Source organism: Thermobia domestica, chromosome 16 (genome assembly GCF_964235325.1).
Source record: "Thermobia domestica chromosome 16, izTheDome1.hap1.1, whole genome shotgun sequence".
NCBI lineage: Eukaryota > Metazoa > Arthropoda > Insecta > Zygentoma > Lepismatidae > Thermobia > Thermobia domestica.
This window is the reverse complement of record NC_137469.1, coordinates 125,010,577-125,033,254: the sequence shown is the minus strand read 5'-3', so window position 1 is coordinate 125,033,254 and position 22,678 is coordinate 125,010,577. Positions and strand designations below refer to the sequence as shown.

The 22,678-nt window shown below is 33.7% G+C and overlaps 1 protein-coding gene across 1 annotated transcript in view; it reads left to right on the top strand.

Moving 5' to 3' along the window:
- The window catches only part of LOC145673393 (uncharacterized), a 475,904-nt gene that overhangs the window by 183,218 nt on the left and 270,008 nt on the right, over window positions 1–22,678 (top strand). The window contains exons 10-11 of the mRNA XM_081743051.1: window positions 10,091–10,284; window positions 16,715–16,853. Coding sequence (XP_081599177.1) covers window positions 10,091–10,284; window positions 16,715–16,853 — 333 coding nt within the window. The remainder of the gene's footprint in view (window positions 1–10,090; window positions 10,285–16,714; window positions 16,854–22,678) is intronic.

Genomic DNA, 22,678 nt, shown 5'->3' with positions numbered 1-22,678 from the left:
ACGTAATACAAACCTTTTACGTAAAACGTGTCAGAAAAACCTAAGATCTGACCGCCCTACAGGGATGGTAATTGTACATTAATTTTTAGTTTTGTGAAAAAGAAAAAGTTCATTTTCTGTTGATTATTATAAATGAGGATTTACACACACTCATATCAATTTGTTAAGGTTAATGGGTTCTATCAGTTGATGTGTGTTTTATTTGTAAACATTTTTAGGTTAACGCTAATAACGTTTTAAAATGAAATTAAATATTTTCTTTTTATGTTCCCCACTACGCAGTATATACTGAAGGCAGTAATGACGATGAAAATCAATGAAATGAGATAATGAAAATGTGAAAGGAAACGGGAGAACACCAGAGTAAATTTATACTTACGTTACTTTTCTGAGACATAGTTCACTTGGCACGAGCCAAGCCTTATGGTTGCTGGTAACATCGCCCCCAGAACCTTGCATTTGCTTGGTCTACAGGCCCACACCTCTGATTCCAGCCCTTGCTTCTGTTCTTCGCACAACAAGAATACGATTATTATTATTCTTTACGAAGACTTAAACCTCTTTCTCTCTTGGAATACAGATTTCAATCAAAGGAAACCTATAAAAATGCATATACTGTAATCTCAAGCACTGTGTTAAAAAGTTTATTCTAAATAGTTCACCCGTTTATTCCTAATAATAAGACCGAGAACTTCAAGGTCACTTTTATATTGACTAAAGATTAGAAGTTGTCCCTTTCTCTCTTTAAAAGTGGAATTTCTGGAAGAACTATGGCGGAAATTTCGAGAAAATTGTTTTATATTCCCACTTATTTGAAATAAGGAGTTTATATCCTAATAGTTTCTAATCTTAAGAGATTACGAGATATGACAGCTAATTATAACAATTGCAACCACACACTATTTCTAATTCCTGTCTTTTCCTTCCCTTCCAAGTGAAACATTAAAAACGATCAAACACGTCTTTAATTATTTTAAATTAAAGCCTAAACAATAATTTTCTTGTATGTAACTTTAAGGCATTTTCAGATATGACCATCTTATTTTAAGAACTGCCATCCTCACCAATTTCTCTTTCCTTGTAAGAAGAATATCTCAAGACGCTGAAACACGTCTATTTTAAATGTAAATTTTAAATACCATGCTTAATGTATTTAATACACTACAGCCCAAAGAGATATTCTAAGAGATAATAAAAGTCTAAGGATAATATAAACCACCTGAAATAACTTTTATCTTTATTAAGTTTCAAACCCAATTCATACGTTTATACTGATACGTATTACGTATTCACAAAATAACAAGGTCATGGCGTAATTATATTTTATAAGACAGGAATGTGTTGAGGGATAGGTTTTGGTAAACCTCATTTATTTTTCCTTTTTCCTCTTCCTACCTTCTTTCTAACTCAACTCTATCTATTGTACACATTTTAATATTCCTAATTTCATAACCACAAATAAAACACAATGGTTTAATAATACACACAATACAACACAATTGATATTAAACTTTACAAATCAGACCACAGGTCAAGTTAGGAAAGGTAAAACAATAAAACATAAATAATAATAATAATTATTATTACTACTTTAAGAAGCGAAATACATTTTTCCAACAACCACACTTCTAAAGCAACGAGTAACACATTAGTATCTAATAATAATAGATCTCTTAAACGCCATTTTAAGTGCAAAATATAATTCTTTAATTAATTAATGTAATCAAGAGAGATCCAATTACTAAAATGACTCAACTCACTAAAATTATTTAATAACGTTATATGAAACGAAGAACATCTGAATACCAGAATAAAAACTTTTCTAATTTTTCTTTTTTTCTAAAGAGTTATTGTTATCTTTAAGCTCATAAAACTAATTGGTATAATCTAAATGTGTTTAAAGGATTTGAATATTTGCCTTTACATGTAATACAGAATACGTTTGACAATGAAATTAGTCATATTCAAACCTTTCACTTTCTTGTCACTTTTTTAAAATTGTTTTCCTGGAATGAATAGTAATAGGTATTGCTTCGATTTTCTTATTATCAATAAATTTCTTCTTTGAATTATCACATTTAATAGGTTTTATTTAAATAAAAGTTCTTTTACGTTACTATCTTCCTCAAATCGAATAGTAACACTGATGATATATGAGCTAGATCTTCATCTACAAGATCCACTTTCAGTTTACACTTACTGGTGTTCAGTTTTCCTTTACTGGTATCGAATTCTACCTTATTTCCAATTCTCAATCCTATAAATTTATGATGGTTCTCATTTATGTTAACCGCTTGATTATGACAAAAGAGTACGGTGATTAGCATTTCTAATATATTTACCAAAATATTGGTTATGGTCTAAATCGGATGGTTATGAAATCCCGCACTAAATATTTTGCTTTGTTCAGAGCCATATGTGTTAATACGAATCTTTAAAGTGTGTGTAAACCTATTTGCTGAGAGAATTTCACCGTCCAAAATTAAATAATTAGAAATATGGTCATTCTAAGAGTACTGAATACCTGCTGTTTGACTTCGGTTTTCTTCCTTATTTTAAAATATTTATTTGTCTTTTAAGTTCATCTAGTTCAACACTACTAAGTTATGTGGTTCTTCAGTATTAGTAGGTTATAATCTTCTGTTAATTTGATTTAAATTTGATACTTTTATAATTTGTATCAAAAAGTTATGTTCCAATGACCTAAATGTATAAATAAACTTATCTTCGACAACCAATATAATATTGTGAATGTTGGGAGTCTAGTATATCATTCCTTTTCTTTGAACACGATAAACTTACTTACAGTTGAGTTTACCAATAACAATTTTTTTTCTTTTAAGTTCAATACTATGCATGGAAGGCTCAGAAAAACTCGCAATTCAAATGTAAAAAATAAGTTGGGACAAAATACGTTTGCGTCAAATTAATTTTATGGCTGGGATGTCAAAGAAGATATCCATTACATTCTATATTCTACTCAATTTATCTACCCTAACATAACGTGTGTTTGCAGCGACGATACTCGGAATCTTCGTCTACTTCTTCTTCTTTCTTATACACCTATTCTCCAAAGTGAGGTTACAACAATTTCAGTGCGATAAATAGAGGTATTCTATGTTGTTCAGTACCAAATGACAAACATTTATTCACAGCAATCTTCATTTCACTTTTATCTTACAGCTCATACACCAGTTCAATTTAAGTTCAATTTGTGAATTAGCAACTAATATAATGTTGTTGTCCTATGCGAGTAGAAGGATACGAATCTTTTGAAAATTAAATCCCACCTGATTTATACTCAACTGCCTTTTCTTTTACGGTACTGCCTAATATAAAATTGAATAACAAGGGATTAACTGATTGCCCGTAATAAATACTAGATTTAACCTGAATGTTAACGTTAAAATGGTTAAATCCAGTTTGATTATTCTTACTTAAATTAGCAGCAATGTTAACATAAATTTCAGATGTAGGTTTGCTTCCCAAGATAGAACAGTATCGAAAGCCTTGAATACATAATCAAAAACAGGTTTAACATTTATTTTTATCATTTTCAGCAATTATCCAACGTGAATCGGTTAACAAGAACCTAGTTACTGGGTAGAAATCCTTTTTCAGCAGTATGCATATTTTAATATAGCATCAATAATTGTGTCAGAATTCTATATAGAATTAAGGAGATGGTCAATGGGCTCCAATTAATCACGTTAGTTAAATTTTTACGAGTATTAGTAATTAATACTGTTCTGTTCTGTCTCCAACTCATTGGAAGATATCCTGGGTTACAGATAAATTATACAGTTTTACAGATACATTCATAATCTTCTCCTTGTTGATATCTTTTTTCCTTATTTATATAATCCAGGCAGTGATCAAAATTAGGCAATTTTTGTTAACTTCCTAACTTCTTGGAAAATAATAGGTTGCATTAGTTTTTCTTTATCTTCATCGGTTCACTTTTGTTCAATCGTACTTCTGTCTGCTATGCCTCATACATCATTCTATAGTTTCCAAATTTCTGACTCTAATGTTATTATTTTCCTGCTCTAATATATTTCTATCTTCAAGCACGAATTTCGCAAATTCACCAGGATTCATTCTCTACATGTTCTAAAGACTAGTATACTTATGCTAAAAATTTTACCCTTATGTTTTAGCTGTATTTCTTTTCGATTTTTCCTTACTTCAGATCATTGCTTTTTGCATAAATACCTTAACAGTTTTAAAACCTTTTTAATTTTCTGTACAAAATTAAGTTCTGCTCTATCCCGGATACTAGCTATAATTCTATCAATTTCCTGAATTTCCTTACTACAGATATTAATATAGATTGAGTCACTATACTCCCAAATAGCAAGTAAATATTTGTCATCCAACATTATACCTATTTTTGACTTCATCACGAAGAGCAACTTGTCGTTTCTTCTTGTCTCCATGCAACACATCATTCATCTAGTTGTTGTTCTTAAATTAGGGTATTATTAGAAACACTTTCACTTAAATGATTATTCCCTTCAATTTCTATAGGATTATTCCCTTTAATCTCCCCTAAATTATTATTACATCTCTGCACTGGAACATAATTGTAACTATTATTCTTATTTTTTCTATTGTTATTTTTATTCTATAAATCTTCAAACCTTTTCTTAAAACATTACTTTATCGTGAAATTCCAACAACGGTTTAACACACTTTCTATTTCATTTTCTTTCTATTTCTAAATAATTCTTCTATTTTATTCACCTTTAAATAAATCATTTAATATGCATATTTAGAAGGCTATTATGTCACAGTTAATTCTTCTGTTGAGTTACCATTTAAATAGACGAATTCTTATTTTTAAACTTTTTCTATAAACGAAGGGCCAATGGTTGTTCTCCGTGTGCATACAATAATACCATATTAAGAAAATGTGTACTTTGATGATTATAGCCAATATATTAACAACAGCACTAACGTAGATATTATATTATTAATATATCACACTTTATTATCACTGTGATAACGGCTTCTATATGCACACGAATGATATTCACTTTACTGTACAAATAAACTTTGTTTCTCCATGTTCACTCACAAGACACTATAGAACAAGACGTGTTTTTATGTATGGAATGTACTAAATTAATTATATATGTATTATTTAAAAACACACGTCAGCATCAATATTATAACCATTAACATAGCCTTGTAGATACGAATACAGTATCTTCTATATTAACTCAAATGCTTACAATCACTAGCCCGATAAGTAGTGAAGTCCAAAGCTCTGAACAGAATAATCCGTGCACTTCAAGAACTACACAAAAACAAGAGATATATATTCATATTGTTTTAAAAATTGTAACTCCCAGTGAGAGTCTTTATTCTTCTCTTGTTGTAATAATATCACAAAAACGCTGATACGTGTTGAATATAGAAACAGTTTAAATATGAAATTCCATACCTCTAACCCTAAAGGATTTCGAGTTGTAGTCATTCAATTACAGCTACTGTAACACTACTTATTTTAATAACCACCTTTGTTGTTCCCTTCCAGAGGAAACATCAGACAACGATGAAACTCAGCTGCAATTACTTTAAATGAGAGGTCCATTATCAAACTTTCTCTTTATACTCTTCAGATATTCAAATATATTAATACTTTACAATAATAACTACTTTCTTCCAATTCTTCCTCTGCCTGGTCACATTAAAAAATCCTTTCTCAATGGAATTTTAAGCCACAAACTTTATGCATTGTCAAAATTCAAATTTCTAGCTTAAGTTGTTTGGTCCGGTCATTGATCACTCATTTAGTCAGCCAGTGAAAATTTCTTTTATATATAGAGACTAGCTTTCATCCAGACTAGCTTCCAGATCCCCGCATGTGATCGGACTACGGCCTTAAACATCTCCCACCGTTTTCCTCCTTTGTGGGTTAAATATTTATAAAACATGCCGAAACGTGTCTTCAATTACTTTAAATGAAAGCTTATGTGCCACATTTTATATTTGTACCTTAAAAGATTTCGAGATATAACCATTTTATTTTCGCTTTCAGAGTCGGAGGTAAAGATATTTTACTAAAATAATTGCCACCAAATGTCCGTCTTTCCTAACTATTTTGTAAATCATTGCTTACTTTGTTCTTACATCGCAAATCCTATGCACTGTCAAAATTTCAAGTTTCTGGCTTAAGAGGTTTGGTGGCGAGTTGATCTATCAGTCAGTGAGAAATTCGTCTTTAACGACATACTTCCTACGAATTAAATTTTAGAAACAGCAACCCTAAATTTGCTTCCATACCTTTCTTTTCATTTTTTCGGTAATCACAGTTGCTGTTTTAACGGCAAAATCTACCCACTGTTTATTGTTATAATGTAGATTAATTACAGAAAATAATTAAATTCTTTGCTCTAAATAACGTTAGGAACGATTTTTTTTTGTGATCGAAATGTCGCGGGAATTGCCCGAATTCGACTGTACTAAACTATATTGTTATATAATAAGTCCATTATAGTTAGTAAAGCTAGCGATGCCAGGCACAAACATACACTGAAAGATTTTATCCACAATATAATGAATAAAAAACAGCACTAGTATTAATTAATTAAGCATTGTGCTAAATTGGAATTTAAGACAGGGTGACCGGTAGTGGTCTGTAAATTTGAAGTGCAGAAGCGTATTAGCCAATAAGCTTTACTTTTTCATTTTTACTGTAATGCCTATTACAAGTTCTGTATACGACATCCGTATTGGGTAGATTTTTCTTTTGGAGTACAAGTCTAGAAAACGATGTTTATGTGCATGAAGAAAATTTTTCCGATATCCAAATTTCGAAAGATATACAAACTGTCCAAATTATTCCACTATATCCGGTTTATTTTAAGAGTATTGTGAATCTTTTTAGTATGTAGGAATTCAATAATGATCAGTTATTTGAGAAATCTATTTGTTTTTACGCCTACATTGCTGTAGACCTGAGTTGTAGGGATGACCATTACTAAAACATTAAAATGCAATTTGTTTTAGTAGCTGTCACACTAGGTGACCATAATTGAAAGCACAATTTCAGTAGTGGGCATAGAAATAACCACAATAAGAATATTTACTTAGTTTGTCACACAATATTTCTGAAATTATTTTCTTTTCCTTTTTCTATTATAGGCCTAATCTTTTTTCATTTTTTAAATTTTAATTTTGTTTATTTTCTTCCTTCTACCGTAATCCTAATCAGTATATTCTTTCTAAATTTCTTCTCAGAGCTAAACAAATGCCTCTGATGAATAAATTATTTATGTACAACGATGAAGACATGAAAGCCACCATCATAGCTGTTAGGGAAGGGAATGTGTCGCAAAAGGCAGCTGTTGAGAAATATAAAGTACCTAGGCAAGCCTTATATTAAATTAGGTCATCAATTATATTAAATTCCATAATTTTCTGAAGAGAGTGATATGAACGACCTATTCGCTCTATTACCCGTACTACACAACGTATTTTTAAGGAAGTCAAAACCAGAGGTGAGTCAAAAGGGTTATGGAGCAAGTGGCTTTTTTCGCGATGCACTGGATTTCAGCAAGACAAGATTTCAGAAAACCGGCCGCACTGGAGGCAGAAGTAAATGTGTCTCCTACATGCTGCAGATATTCTGGAAAGTCCACCGTGACTGAATCTGTTGGTACGGTTTGGTCTTCAAATTATTTGGGTTACCTGTAATCGAAAATTGATGAACAAACCTGAATAAGTTTGAAATAAGCAGGTGATTCCTAGCACGGAGATAAAAATATCTGATATTTTTTTTTATTTGTTGAAGAAATTCCGTTCTGAGCAGATAACAGAGGATATACAAACAATGCTCCGGGATCCTGCTCAAGATACACAACCTACCTACAACGATTCATCTCATAGATCTGATGAAGAATTCCAATCAAAAATCAATGCGTCTCCTTCAACAGCCACAGTCTCTCAGCCCGTTTGTACGAGTTCGACATGTCATAGCCAATTCATGTCAACAATAAATTCTAAGTAGGAAAACTGTGTTTCTAGGCCACTGAAAAGAAATTTGTTTGTGATGGAAAACTCCAGAGAAAATACAAATTTCCAAAAGGAAGAAGGTTCGATTCCGTGCTGTAGTGAGAACAAACCAGTACACGGACTTCTTAAGTAAAAAGAAAGGGGAAACAAAGTCGAAGTCTAAGAATGGAAACAGCTCACGCAAAGAAAAATCAATTTGTAAAATTAATACCAAAATACATGTCGGCGGATCTGAGTGTTAAAAGCGTAATGCAAGATCTTCTCAAGCAAGTCCACACATAAAATATGTCGAGATAGATGTAGTGTACTAAATGTAAAAAGTGGTTTCATAATAGTTGTGTATCCAGGAAACATTGTGAAGATTTTGGACTTTTGTATCTTCATGATGTGGCTGAATCCGATTCTGTCGACGAAAGAAACTTTTTGTGTGAGTTTTGTGCTCAAACTGAATCCGACTTAGATGAAAACTGGAGTGATTTCAGGTCGGACTATGAGAGGTTGTTTCTTATTGTTTGTTTGACATTAATGATCTTCCATACAGTGAAAATAAACTAGGTTCTACTACGAACTTTACAGTTTCTCTGTAATAACTTTAAAATACTTGAAAAGCAAAAACGGTGTGCACTGGACATTATTATTATTTTCCATGTGACACTGCTATCATTGCTTGCCAAACTGCTATCGCCCTGGAGATATTTATGCACACGGGAATAAATCCCTAATCTGTAAAGAGCTCGAAAACAATAACTGATAGGTGAGACACGATGACGGTATCACATGTAAAACAATATTCTATACCTCACTGTGTTTCCATTTTTCGAATTCTCCTGTTTTGAAGATATTACTGAAAACTAAATTAATCGTGGTTCAATTTCGTTGTATGGAAACCCCTTAAAATATGATGTTCTTTGAAAGGAAAAAAATGAAAATGAAATGAAAGTTTTGAGTTTTACGTCTCACGTTTTTGCCGGCTACGCTAAAGGAGACGGTGATGATGAGATACGAATAAGTAGGAGGAAACGGAAGAACCCCGAGGAAACCCATGCACACGGTGTTTGTTAAACACAAAGTTCACTTGGCGGGGGCTGGGATCGAACCCAGGACCTCGAGCACCAGAGGTAAACGCTCTACAACCGAGAGACCGCTGCCTCGATGTTCTGACAAATTGGACCTTTATGTATGAATGTAAAGCTACATAAGCATATCTTCACTGTAGGATTACATATGTTTTTTTTCTTTAAAAGTTGTAACACCTTACTTAGAATGTAATCATATTATATTTTTTGTATGTTTATGCATTTTTTAGTATCACTAAATATTGTAGCTAATTAAATAACGTGATTATATTAGTTTGATAACATTAGAGTAGTGATCATTTCAATGTAAATTTAATTTACCATGAAAATGTAACATGAATAAACACAGTAACGTATCATAAGTGTTACATAAAATATGTGGCAACTACTGAATACAAAATTGACAATAACTAGAAAAAGGTGCCCACTAGTAGCAAAATTGCTGCAACCAATTTAAAATTGGCATATTTTCTTGCTGCTTCCCCTAATCGCTCAAAGCTGTGCTTGCATTGAAAGAGAATAAAATTTTACTTTAGCCGAATAAAAAAAACACCTCTGTCGCATTGAAACACAAGCGACCACAATATATTAAAATTAAATTTTCTTTAAGGGTCTTCACTACTGGCGCAATCATCCCAGTTTTCACACTCTGTTGCCATGTTACCTTGAACTCCATATCGTACCTCTGAGTTACTGTCAAATAAGACACCTTCATAGTGTGGCAACGAATACAGTAACACTAACCCTTAACAGATAGCAATTTAATTTTTAAAACAATACGAAAATTCAAGTAATTTCCTTTGTAAGCGCTAGAGTGAGATAAAAAATGCACTTAGAGTTCTTTCTCACATGCAACGATGTATTGTTATTATTATTTTTAACAAAGTTTAGTATTTAGTTTCAACCTAAATGTTTTACGTGAATTGTTACAGATATTAATTATTTCTGAGAACCATAAATAATTGTATAACTTTGACTTTGTTTACTTTCAGACCAATATTTTGCTCGAGTAGATGACAATGAAGCTACATTAAGAAGTGTACCCATGACTGTTACCAGCAACAAATTCTGTGTTACATTTACTTATTACATAACACCCAACACATCAAACTCGTTAACGGTTTATCTCGAACTAAATAATATAACCCAAATTCAACTTTTTAGAGGAACTGCTTCTAATTCTAGCGTAAGTATTGTAATTAATCGAGTAGTAGTAAAGAGTGGGTAGAAAATATACAGTTATTTTCGATGTCCATATAATGTATGAAAACATATTGAACTAATATCTTCTGTTCAACTAGAGTAGTCATATTTAGGGAGACATTATACAATTAAACAACTCGGAGTACTTAACTAATACTGAAATCATCTATTGAACACTAACTGAGAGTAAATAAATATTCCAACAACTGATAAGATGAAACGAACAAGGACATTTTCTATTCATTTAACTAGTGATAATAAGATAATTTTCTAAAAGTTACATTTTACGTTTTCGGTTTCATGTACTAACGTAAGATAAATAATGTTCGTTTATATTACCTGTTGTCTTAAATTACATATTAGTAAGTTTGTACGATTTTATCTTAAATAATTTGTCATTAAGGGCGTCTGTAGCACGACAGGTAAATATAGATGATGACCTTAAGTATCGAAATGCTTAATTTAGATAATTTTACATTACATTGGTTCTCTGTGTATCATACGTAAAACACTTAAATGTACTACATTTTAGCAATACCCTTTTAAAATTTACCATTAATTAAACACATGATCCGGTGAAAATTTTAATAGTTGATGGATTTTTTGTTATATGTTTTATAATAAAGCAGTCAATCTCTGATCAGCAAGCTAAACACATCTAATCCAGATTCCGAGTAGACAGAACATATTATCTAAAGGTATGCATTCTCAAGCTGATATTAAGCATATATTCTTACTTTCGTTCTTCGACAATAGGTAGTTAGCACCCAATGGGAGTTTCAAGATTGATTTAGCTAGATCAATTACTAAAAATGAAACAGCGGAACATGTTGAAATAAAATAATGCAGACACAGTACTACAAATTATATATCCTGACTTGAAGGCTTGCACAATATTCTTAAGAAATAAACTTGTGTGGCTGAATTCAAACACGTGAGAACAATTGTCTTTCCACATTAATAACAACATATAAGACATTAACATATCAACTTGGAAATTAGTCACAGGTCTCAAAACAATGAATTTTTCCAACGCTGTTCTTATTCCCATAATGGCTTCGTGTCAGGATATTAACCTGAACTGTGAAAACTTGCTTGTACATACGCGAAGAATTGGATTTAATAAATGAGATAAAATAGCAAGCACTACCCATGTGAAACGTTGTTATAATATTGCAAATACTTCTAAAATCATGAGGAGGTACAATGGTAAACAATTAGTAAGATAGGAGAACAATTGCTTTGATTGAAGATTATCATACTTGTCCTATAACAGTTATTTTGAAACACCCTGTATATCAAAGTTTACTGCACTGTAACAGACGTAGAAAAGAAACTAATTGCTGCATTATCTTTTACTTCGCAACAAGCAAAAGGCGTTTCAAATAATATTATGGAATAGAAAGTTTCCGTATTAAACTCAGATTCTTGTAAGTTAGAAAAGAGTGTGTGTGTTTGTGCGATTTTCCTACTGTAGAGGATATGGCTCTTGGATTCAACTTCCTCTGGAACATGCATCTGAAGAAAACTTTATTGTTTTATGAATTACATCAATGTAGCGTCAAGACTCATAGAGATCGGTCCGCGGTGGCTCAGTGGTAGAGCGTTCACCTCTGCTACTTAGTCCCGGGTTCGATCCCAGCCCCCGTCAAGTGACCTTTGTGGTGGACAAACACCGTGTGCGTGGGTTTTCTCGGGGTTCTCCCGTTTCCTCCCACATTCTTCATTCCACCATTTCATTTATTACACATCATCGCCGTCTCCTTTAGCCTAACCGACATAACCGTGGGACTAAAAACTCAAAAATTTCATTTCATTTCATCTTCAAGGCATTATTCTTTTTCTGTTATTAAACTCGGCACACAATGCAATCATCCTATAAGCCCCTTACCTTTTCTTTTTACCTCCGCTTATGCTTTATGATGCTGTTTATTTACAAATTATTAGGAAATGCTGAATTCTGTCTGCTGGCAGTTGCTTTCCGTGATCAGCAACGAGGAAGACAATATTTTACTGAGGTTTGTATTTTCTGTGATTTTCTTCAAGAGTCAGTGGTTTTCTGCTTCCTGCTAGAATATCGAGTTTCAACCGGGTTCGATTTTGTTTAGTAAGGATTTTGATGACATCGCCTGGTAAGTGGGCAATCTGCAGTGTAGACATTGTTTGTGACGTCACGTAGAGGCGTAGGATGTGGGAGGTGTCTTGTTGGACGCCGATGATCATATTTGTAGCATGATGGCGATGAGAAGATGGAACCCGGAAAAAGATGATTGGAACAAAACTGGGAAGCTGGCTCTACTTGGGATGGAGGGAGACAATTTCATCGTGGAGATAACAAGTTCGATGTTCCCTTTGGAAACTGCGTATAGCAGAACAAGAAATACTATCAACAGCTAAAGGTAATGTTGGTTTTCGGCAAGTCAGTACTTAAACACCAAACAGCATAAGCTTACCCCCGATAATCTCTCACATCTTGCTCTACCTAAATCTTTAATAAGTCTACTGTGCTATTATTAATAGAAATATGAGTTTTATTTCTAAATTGAAATCCAATTTATTAAGTTTGATAGATTTAACAGATAATGATATAAATATACTAAATAGTTTGAAATCAGACTCTAATGAGTAATAATCATAACTACTTAATTCAGTTTAACATTCAAGACTATCAGTAACTTTGCGTATCCTTTGGACAATCATCCTGTGGCGAATATTTGGTTATTAGCTAGAAAACCTTGCTGGAAATGTCAGAATTCTAGTCGCGTTTCATGCTGGAAATGTGTCGTGTTATCGTTGCCTGCATTGCCTCTTATTTATTCTGAACAGTAGATTTGACCAGTCATCAGAAATTTTAATTTCCCCCACACATCCACCCTTGATTTGGTTCATATTGTATTTGATGTAAAAGACTGAATTGTTTTTTACTTTAAGTGTGTTTATTTTATGATATGTGTGTGTATTTTGAGGATTTTATGCTCCGACACTTCGCTCAAGATTGTGAATTATTTAATGATGTTTGGAATGATTTAAATTTTACTGAATACTTTGAACCAATCCTAAGATCTTCGCCGGGAAAAATTGATTGCACTAGGCAGTATTTGGATCGGTTAAGGCAAAATTTACTTTTTTTTCAATCTATTTCGGATACTGAGTCAGCGTCTAGTAGTATACCTTCTATTTCGTTAGTACAGTCAGATATGGCAGTCGGTGGCCAGCAAGACAATCTGTCTTCTTAGTCATATTTTACGACCTAAGCCGTTTTATGAGCGAATGGGAGATGATGCGGCACATTATATTGACCAGTTTGAAGCCTTAGCGGAAGTAAACAATTGGTCTGACTTAAAGAAAAAATGGATCTCGTCAAGGCAAAACAATGCTGGTTTAGACAGTGGTCACGGCACGATAGTAAGAATAATGATCGTAGTAGTAACGATCAAAATAATAATAAAAGATCTATTTGTTTTAAATGTGATAAAGAGAATCATCGTGCAGTCCACTGCCTTAGTCCTCTAAACTAGTTCAGAGGGTTGATGAAAACGGGCCATCAACTCTAAAGCACAAAAAAGTCCCTGTTCTGACAGAAAGAGCTCTTCCATACATAATAGTTCTAATTAATGGTAGAGATAGCTTTATTCTTCTCAATAGTGGCTCACAAATATCTTGTATTACATCTCAGATGGTTCCTCGTAAGACTAAGGTTGTCTCTATATCCAGCGTTTTGAGGGGAGTTACGGATAGTACACTACCTGTTAGTAAAATAGCTTAGGTTTTATTCCGAGTGGGGTCAGAAAATCTTTGTCATCCTTTTAGTTATTCCGATGAATCAAAAAGAGTATACATTAGCAAACTCAAGATATGGGAAAATACCATCTTCTATCTTGCCACAATCTAATCTTATGAGTAATGTATCAGCAGTTTCCAACCGTTAATAAACCTGTGTTAAAAGTTTTGTCATCTGCGTGGTTACCTCCTCGCTCGAACGTTCGAGCTCTTGTACGCAAATCTTATGAATTGTTGAGGTCCAACGATATTTGATTAAACTCGTGTGAACGTAAATCCAGAAATCTTAGTGATAACTGAAAACAACTGCTTTATGACCTAATTACGGAGTTGAAAGGTGTAATTAATTGGTCACCCTACGACTTTTCACAAGCTCGTGGGTACGAGCATGATATTCAACTTATGGGCCCAGAGCCTGTGTCAGTTAAGCCGTATCCCATACCATTTCATCTTCGGGATGCTGTGAGCGAAACAAATTGATTTGTTATCAAAGCAAGATGCCATGCGTCCGTTTCATTCGCCCTGTAACTCTCCAATCACGTTAGTATGAAAGAAGAATGGTTCTTATCGACTAATAGTGGATTTCCGAGCGGTGAACAGTCACGTGATCGCTTCCAGCTTCCCTGTATCGTCCATGCAGGATATTTTGGAACGCTCTAGTGGCCATAAATTAAAAATAGTTCAGATTTGACGTCTGATTTTTATCAAATTAAATTGAAGGAGATTAGTCAGCTTATTACTGCTTTTCCTGTGCCAGGAGAGAGACAATATTGTTTAAATATCCTCCCATGGGTCTGGTGACGAGCCCTAGCGCTCTTGATGACGTTATGTAATTGTCACTCCAAGGTCTTCAGAAGGATTCGGTTTACTATTATTTGGATGATGTATGGGGCTCGGATTCATTTGAAGCAGTCGTAGCAACTACACGGAAACTGTTCCAAAGGCCGAGTGATCGTGGGTTAAAGCTGTCGCCGGAAGAAGCTAAATTAGGTCATTATTCGTTGGAACTTTTGGGTCATGTAGTTTCCCAACAAGTAATTTCTATCTCAGATCGCGTTACTGATTCTATACTGAATTATAAAAGACGCGAGACGCAGAAACAGCTCAAGAGTTTTTTGGGTTTGTGTTCCTTTGTACGGTGATAAGTTAAGGACTTCTCTACCATCGCTGAGCCTTCGCTAAAATTGCTCAAGAAGGATGTTGTCTGTCGCCCAACAACAGGCGCTTCAGAAGATGAAGGATGGGATTATCTTGGCTCCCACTTTGATGAGGTACGACCTTAAGAAGGATGTGTACGTCTACTGTGATGCCAGCTTGTATGGGTTGAGTGGAGCGATTTTACAGCCGGAGACGGATAAAGAAGACGCACCTATGGTACCAATTGCTTTTTGCACTATATATATATATATATATATATATATATATATATATATATATATATATATATATATATATATATATATATATATATATATTCTATAGGTTTTTATTTCTATAGCGTTACAATAATTATTCACTTATTGAAATATAGGTTTCTTTATTACCAGTCAGCAATACTCGTTGATACGATAGAAAAAGAACTATTAGAGAGAATTAATATATTTTTGTTATAGAATGAACTTTCAGAGTTTTTCCTTATTTAGTAATTAACATTGCAAGGCTTGCCTCCTAGTTTAAATACTTGTCCTGGTCATTAAAGACCGGTAGCCCATGATGGAGCTATATCAAGGCACGTTTCAACATATATTTTTTGTCTCAGCGTCATCTGTTAGAAGCATCAAAATGTTTTTCTTTCATCGGGAATTCTGCCTATTTTACAAGTTTTATACTTCAAATAGATTGTCTTTTGCAATTCCTTTTTATGGTTGTGTTAACCATTGTATTTAAGTTTCAGTTTCAGTCTTGTCCGAAATCTCCTTTTCCATTGACGTTTGAATATTCCTATGTACTTTTCACTTCCCTATAAAGCTCTCAACTTGTACTCTACATAGTGCAATACTTACACTTTTTATAATTAGTTTTCAATATACCTTGTTTAGATGTTCAAAAAACACTCTTTCTTCGCAATGTCTTCTTTTCCCACTTCTTCTATTAGATATTTTTGCATGGCTATATGACTAGAGTACACATTTTAGGTTGGAAGACCCGTGTTTTATTTCCAGTGTTAAATTTTGTGATTCACATCACACGTTAACCAGTTGGTCCAGGTTGCAAGTGGACTTGATGCTATGTGTAATAAATGTAATGTAATTGCTAGTCCTACTTATGCTATTCATTTTGTTTCTCTCCATCATTCCAGAATCTTCATTTATGTTACTTTTGCTACAGCTATCCTCTGAAAATTACTTTCCGGTATATGTTTCCAGTATATATTTTATTTATATTTGCATGATCTCTTTAAAACGTACAGCTTTCCATAAAATAGAGATTTAAAAGATGATGTTTATACTTCTAAATCTCAAACTAAGATTTTAAATATTTAAGTTAACTGCTGATTTTTGAGTCATTAATTATATTAACTTACAATTCCACTTACATGTTTCTGAATATAAGTGAAAAACACAATTTAAGGAAATATATCATAGAGATTAATGTGAATCTCTTAAACTGTTTCTAATTACGTCACACTATAGGTACCTGAGTGGCAGTATCACCGAATAGCAGCTGATGTTTCATCATATCAAGATGAGAAATTCACACTGGTGATCAAAGCTTCAAAAGAAAGTAACTCAGAGGTTATTGTGAAAAGTATTCGAGGCTACAATGCAAACAGTAAGTGAAAATACTTATGTAAGTACTATGAGAAAGAATTGTGTATTTACTGAATAGTGACAAATAAAATTTTGAAGAATTAAATTTAAAATACTTCCTGATAAATCAACTTCTGTTAGGTTCCGTCAAGATAAAATTTTCGTTCTTTATAATTGCGTTTTCAACTCTATTCTGAAAGTAATACATTTTGAGCTCATTCCTATTAGTCACTATCTACATAATGGAAACAAAATCGCTTTTAAATGTTGAGTATTCTTCTCTCAAATTGAATTAACTTAACTTCACACAATATTTGAATTGCTGTAGTTAAAGGTTTATGAATAAGAACGCCAGAATTAAAAATAAGAGGAAAATTAGAAATCATAAACGTTCTTTATTGTGAAAAGAATAAATACGATTTTGCTTTAAGATAATGTTTAATTGTTATGCTTTCCCTCAGTAGGAGAAGTGGATTTGCAGCGCTTATGTGCGGTAAATTCCTAATAGTACATTCAATTTTTCATTTTATTTCACGATTTGTTCTTTACTTGTTTTCGTATACCAAAGATTTGAGATAACCCCATTGAAAATAATTCAGTAAGATATATCAGTACTTAATGAAACTTAATGTTAAATCCAACTAAAGTAAAATTTCACAATTTTATTAGCTTAATTTCTGAAGGAACTACTGAAAAAATAGTCATTAACTCAATAGCCTCTCGACTCGAGTTTCTGACCTAGCGTTGACCGAAAACACAGAAGCATAAACCTATCTTCAATTCTCATTCAGCTCCGTATTGTACAATCCGCGGCAAAAAACCTGCAACATGAGCATATAAGTTTATTGTGAAATGATGAAGTCTTTTGCTCCAAAATAAGTGTGCACGAGAGGAGGGCGAGGTTTGTCCTGGCGTGATTCGTTCCACTCAGACGTTATGTTCATTCCCTGTGCTGTTAGGCGTAGTTTCACAATAAACTTACATCCTCATGTTGCAGGTTTTTTGCCGCGGATTGTACATTCTCCTATTCTGTATTCGCAAAATATATTCGCATTTAATATACAACTTTTCACTTGACAATAATATATTTAACTTCCCATCTATTTGGTGTTCGTTTTACTGTTAATGTTTGAAGCCATCATTACCTCAAGTGATAACTACACAGGTACACTCACTACTAGAAAATTGTAGAAGCTTCAAGGTGACCGGTTCTAACTAGTAAGGGTGACGATCACAATAAATTCATAACACCCAATTCTCAGTGATCAAGATATATGAAATTCGAACTAGCCTACAGGCATAGAAGAAAGTAAAAATGGAAGCAAATTTCAGGAGACAGATTGGTACACGCTATTATAAAAATTAGCTTTAAATTTGGGCTCGATTGAGCATCTGTGTATAGTAATATAGTTTCCTTACGCATTCTACTATGTACACCCATCTTCCATAAATATTTTGCGATTACTACAAACGACAACAATATTCAAATAACTTACTTAGCTTCGTTTATTTTTGATGATTTAAGATTTTAAAGCTAATGGAGTTTAATCTATATTGTTACAATCTTTATGACTTTCTGTAACACATCTTCATTTCTTTATATATACCGGATAGCCCACACTGACAACAGAGCATTATTTTATAGATCAAAATAAAGCGAACATTCTATATAATGATATAAGCGCCGGTGAGTCTTTCAGCTGTTATGGGGATCCAAGAATTACTCTGTGTTGCAACGTCATAGGTAAACTTGGATCCATTAACATTGGTCTATGAGTACGCTGAGTATTTACACTGATTGATACGCTCATAAGTGATGCTATCTAACACCCTCAATTGCCGTCTGGGAAGAGTTTATGTTACTATTTGATGAACTTTGTGATTCTTTATTTGCGACATTGCCACATAATGCACTTAGCATCTCCAAATTTAATACATCGATATGACGTTACACCTCAGAACACATCTGGTGTGAGATCATAGAAGTCTTGAATGATGGAATTTACACTATTCTGCGTGCACTTTATCACTCAGTCCATTGAAAACTGCGCCGAGACCGTGTCTCCAAAAGGGACACCAGATATTAACTTTTTTCGGATGTGGACATTGCGGACCCGTCGAAGTTATAACATTCATCCTCATGTTCCTCAAATCATGTTGGAATGAGTGCGTTATCATCTTGGAATATCCGTATTATCATATTTCGGGGAAAACCTTTGGAACGTAGAGGGTGTAAATGGTCCCCTAAAGCAGCACCGTAACCACGAGCAGTGACGCAACTGGTAGACCTCACCACAAGATCCACTTAAAACCAGAGTTCTGACGGCCTATATCAGCCTAAAGCCGCCACATATTTCACAGTTAACAAAACTACCGCGTATCCATGCGCTTCTTTGGTCATCCGATGACATAAGACGAGCCGTGGTTTGAAATAAGGTGACTTCGACTCATCCAACAATTCACATTTTTACAGTTATCAGCGATCCATGTTACATGTTCGCGGGACCATTAATGCAGTGCTGAAGCGTTATGGTCGCTTATCACTGATAGCGCTTATCACTTTCCCGTGCAATCCGACTTGTATGAGCATGTAGTGTTACTCGTGACGAACTATAATCTTCAATACGAACTGTGCCACTGAGAGTTGCAGCTTGAGTTCCTCTATTAGTTGCACCGTAGTCGCACGACAGTACGTTTTAATGATCTGCTATAATATCCAGTGGAACCCGTTACTCAGTATTTACCTGTATTATTGTTAGTCTTTACCGATATGGTTCCGCTGTCAGTATTGTAGATCATCATCATGTTATAACACACTTGCAAATTTCGTATATCACTCATCACATAGCTGAGTGCCAAAAATTTGTCCTCTTTTGAAATCAGAGACGCCCGTCATTTATACAGTATGACAGTCTGTTCAGTTCGTTGCATACTACATATCAAATGATAGTAGCGTAGTACGGAGTTTGTATTAATACACATACAATACTAATAATCAAACATGTCAATCCCCGATTAACCATTGAAAATTCTCCATCTAGCATCTTTCCACATTTATGTGTTTTCACTAAATTGATAATTAGCTATATTCAAACATATACAGTATCTCATAACTCACAGCCTATTTTATATCAATGGAACTTCCTTAATTACGGAAGAAATTTTATATAACTTATATTTTGAAAGAGCATCATTTTCGTATTTCAGTAGTCTTAGGAGATGTTCTACTAAAATAATGTAAGTATCAGTTCTGGCTCTTCGAAGATCTTATCAGGTATCTTGCCGGCGCACGAACATCACAAGACTGGCAGTACTGGGATGCTAAATAGAAATCGCAAGACCACGCCGGTTCTCTAGTATTTGCTACTCTCATATCTGTAGACCACGATGAAACTCGGCGTCATGGACGTTTCTGAATAGGGAGACAGGGGCATATTTTTCCATGATAGCTCATGTAGTTCAGACATGTTAAACTGTAGGTCTATGTTACGTATAACGTCGTTACTGTACGGACTCTAAATCTTAAGTAGAATATGGAATCCTTGAAGTTGGACTTCATATCCTCACTCTGGAATGAAACCGTAGACAGCGTCGACAGCAATCTACACTAATATTTTCGAAGTTTCACATACCGGTAAGTCCTCAGGGCATAAAATTCACTTAGCTCTCGAAATTTAGACTAAATCAACACTCTTCAATTTAAAATGTGAAAAAAGGTATATATTAGTATTAGGCATACACTTACTAGGGATGACTTCAGAGTTCAACCTTGCATCTGATAATAAGCTATAGATTTCTTGAAAGGGTTTGTCAAGCAAGTTCCAAACCAGGTTTCAATTTCTTACCCGGAAGTTACAAACCACTCACATACAGCAAAAAATAACGCGAAGTTCCCGCGAACTACATCCAGCCAGAGCCTTCTTCCCTCTCGTTACGCGGTCCTTGTCGTGGTTAGAGGTATTAAAACCTGAAGGGTGACCAATGGGGTTTATAAATCTACAAAGTGCTGAGCTCAAATTACCACCACGACTAGTTTTTCCTAATTAGTAACTCAAAATCTATTGGACGTTTTCGTACCGTGTGACTAGTCAATCAACTCTTCTATATGAAAATTGACTAATATATATTTAACGTACTGCTCTGACAATGTATATAGATGAAATCGTGGAAAATATGGAAATTGAAATATGTAAACCGAATTTGTCATATAGCCATAACAATAAATCACATTAGTTGTGATACCAAATGACTTACTGTAACTGGATATTATGAATATACTTTTTTCAACTTCATAGGTCCATTAATATAAGATATTTATAATGAAATAATTATATTTTTTGATTTCATCCATTAATATGGGATATAATTAAGTAGTGTATATTATATTCTTAATATACTAATCATGCAGATCATTTTGATATATAGGACATATAGGTCAAGTTTTTCTATATATATTTCCAACACTGGGGGTGGGGTCACTTCGGAGCAAGGAATTGAAACTTGTTTTTGAGCTTACTTTACAAACCCTTTCAGGAAATATATGAGTTATCACCAGATTCAAGGTTCAACTTTGAAGTCATCCCAGCTTACTGGTAAAATGATCACTATGACAGAGATCTGGGCGTACTCTTCGTGAGTAGGAATACTACACCAGGAGAGGTACATTAAAATATAATTATTTACGATTATAATCTGCACGAGTAGTACCAGATCTATTCAGGCCGGAGTCAGTATCGAAGCTGATTATAATTATCTGCGAAGCTTTAAGGCAGTAAATGTCAATCATACTTTTCGTTGCTCTTTCTGATAAATTTTATCACATTAAGCATATAGTATAATAAAAAGCTATAATAACATATGCCAGTGTTATTAAGTTTCAAAATCATAAAGTTTGTTATTTTTCCCGTCATAATAATTTGTATATGATCATCGCAAAGAATGCTTCCAAACTACTCTGCAGAGTCCTCTCATCCGTGAAAAAATGATGACTAAGTATTTACCCGTGAAAAGAAGTCGTTCGTCTATCCTAATATCCTAATTATTGTTGTACGCATAACTAGCAAAAATCTCAGAAATTCTATATTGTCACTAACCTGCTGTTCTAACCTCCCTGCAGCAAGGAGATAGGTAGGAAGATATTTTACTCATGTTAGAAACGTAATAACTTTGTACGTAACAGCAGGGGTTTATTGGACTCCTTTCTGAGGCAGGCTAGCACGAGCTAATGCAGAATGTGAACGGAGAGTAAAATTACGTATAATCACTTACATTGTTCCAAATCCCTCATGTATGTCAATAAGAGTACATTTATATTAAGTACATTTTCCGTATTAATTGGGAAGGCATCTCACTTTGTGGCTATATTTATAGACCCGCACTTGGTTGCAACTCATGAACTATTACTTGTCATTGAGAGGTAATATTAAACATCAGGAAATTGATTATTGAATGAGAAATAAGATGTGTATATATAATGTGAAATGTGCTCAGGAATGACCAACAATAACTCTACAAGAGATAACACGAAAGAGTGATTGGTGATATATACTAGAATGATATTAATTCCTAATTACTCAGGTTATATTTTTAACTTTGATGGAGTCTGACAGACTCCAGTTGCTTGTTTCGCTAATATTTACTTTGTTGTGTGTGCTCTTTTAATTCCACGGCTAGGTCAGTTTTCTTCTATTTATTTCTGGTATTGAAAATTATCAGTACAAATGGTTAATCAAAAAGAAGGAACATTAAGAAGATTTAAAATATGTATTTATAATGAACGACAGTAAATATAAACACATACAATACACCAATGGGTAGAGAGAAGGACAAAATTTTCATTTTATGCAT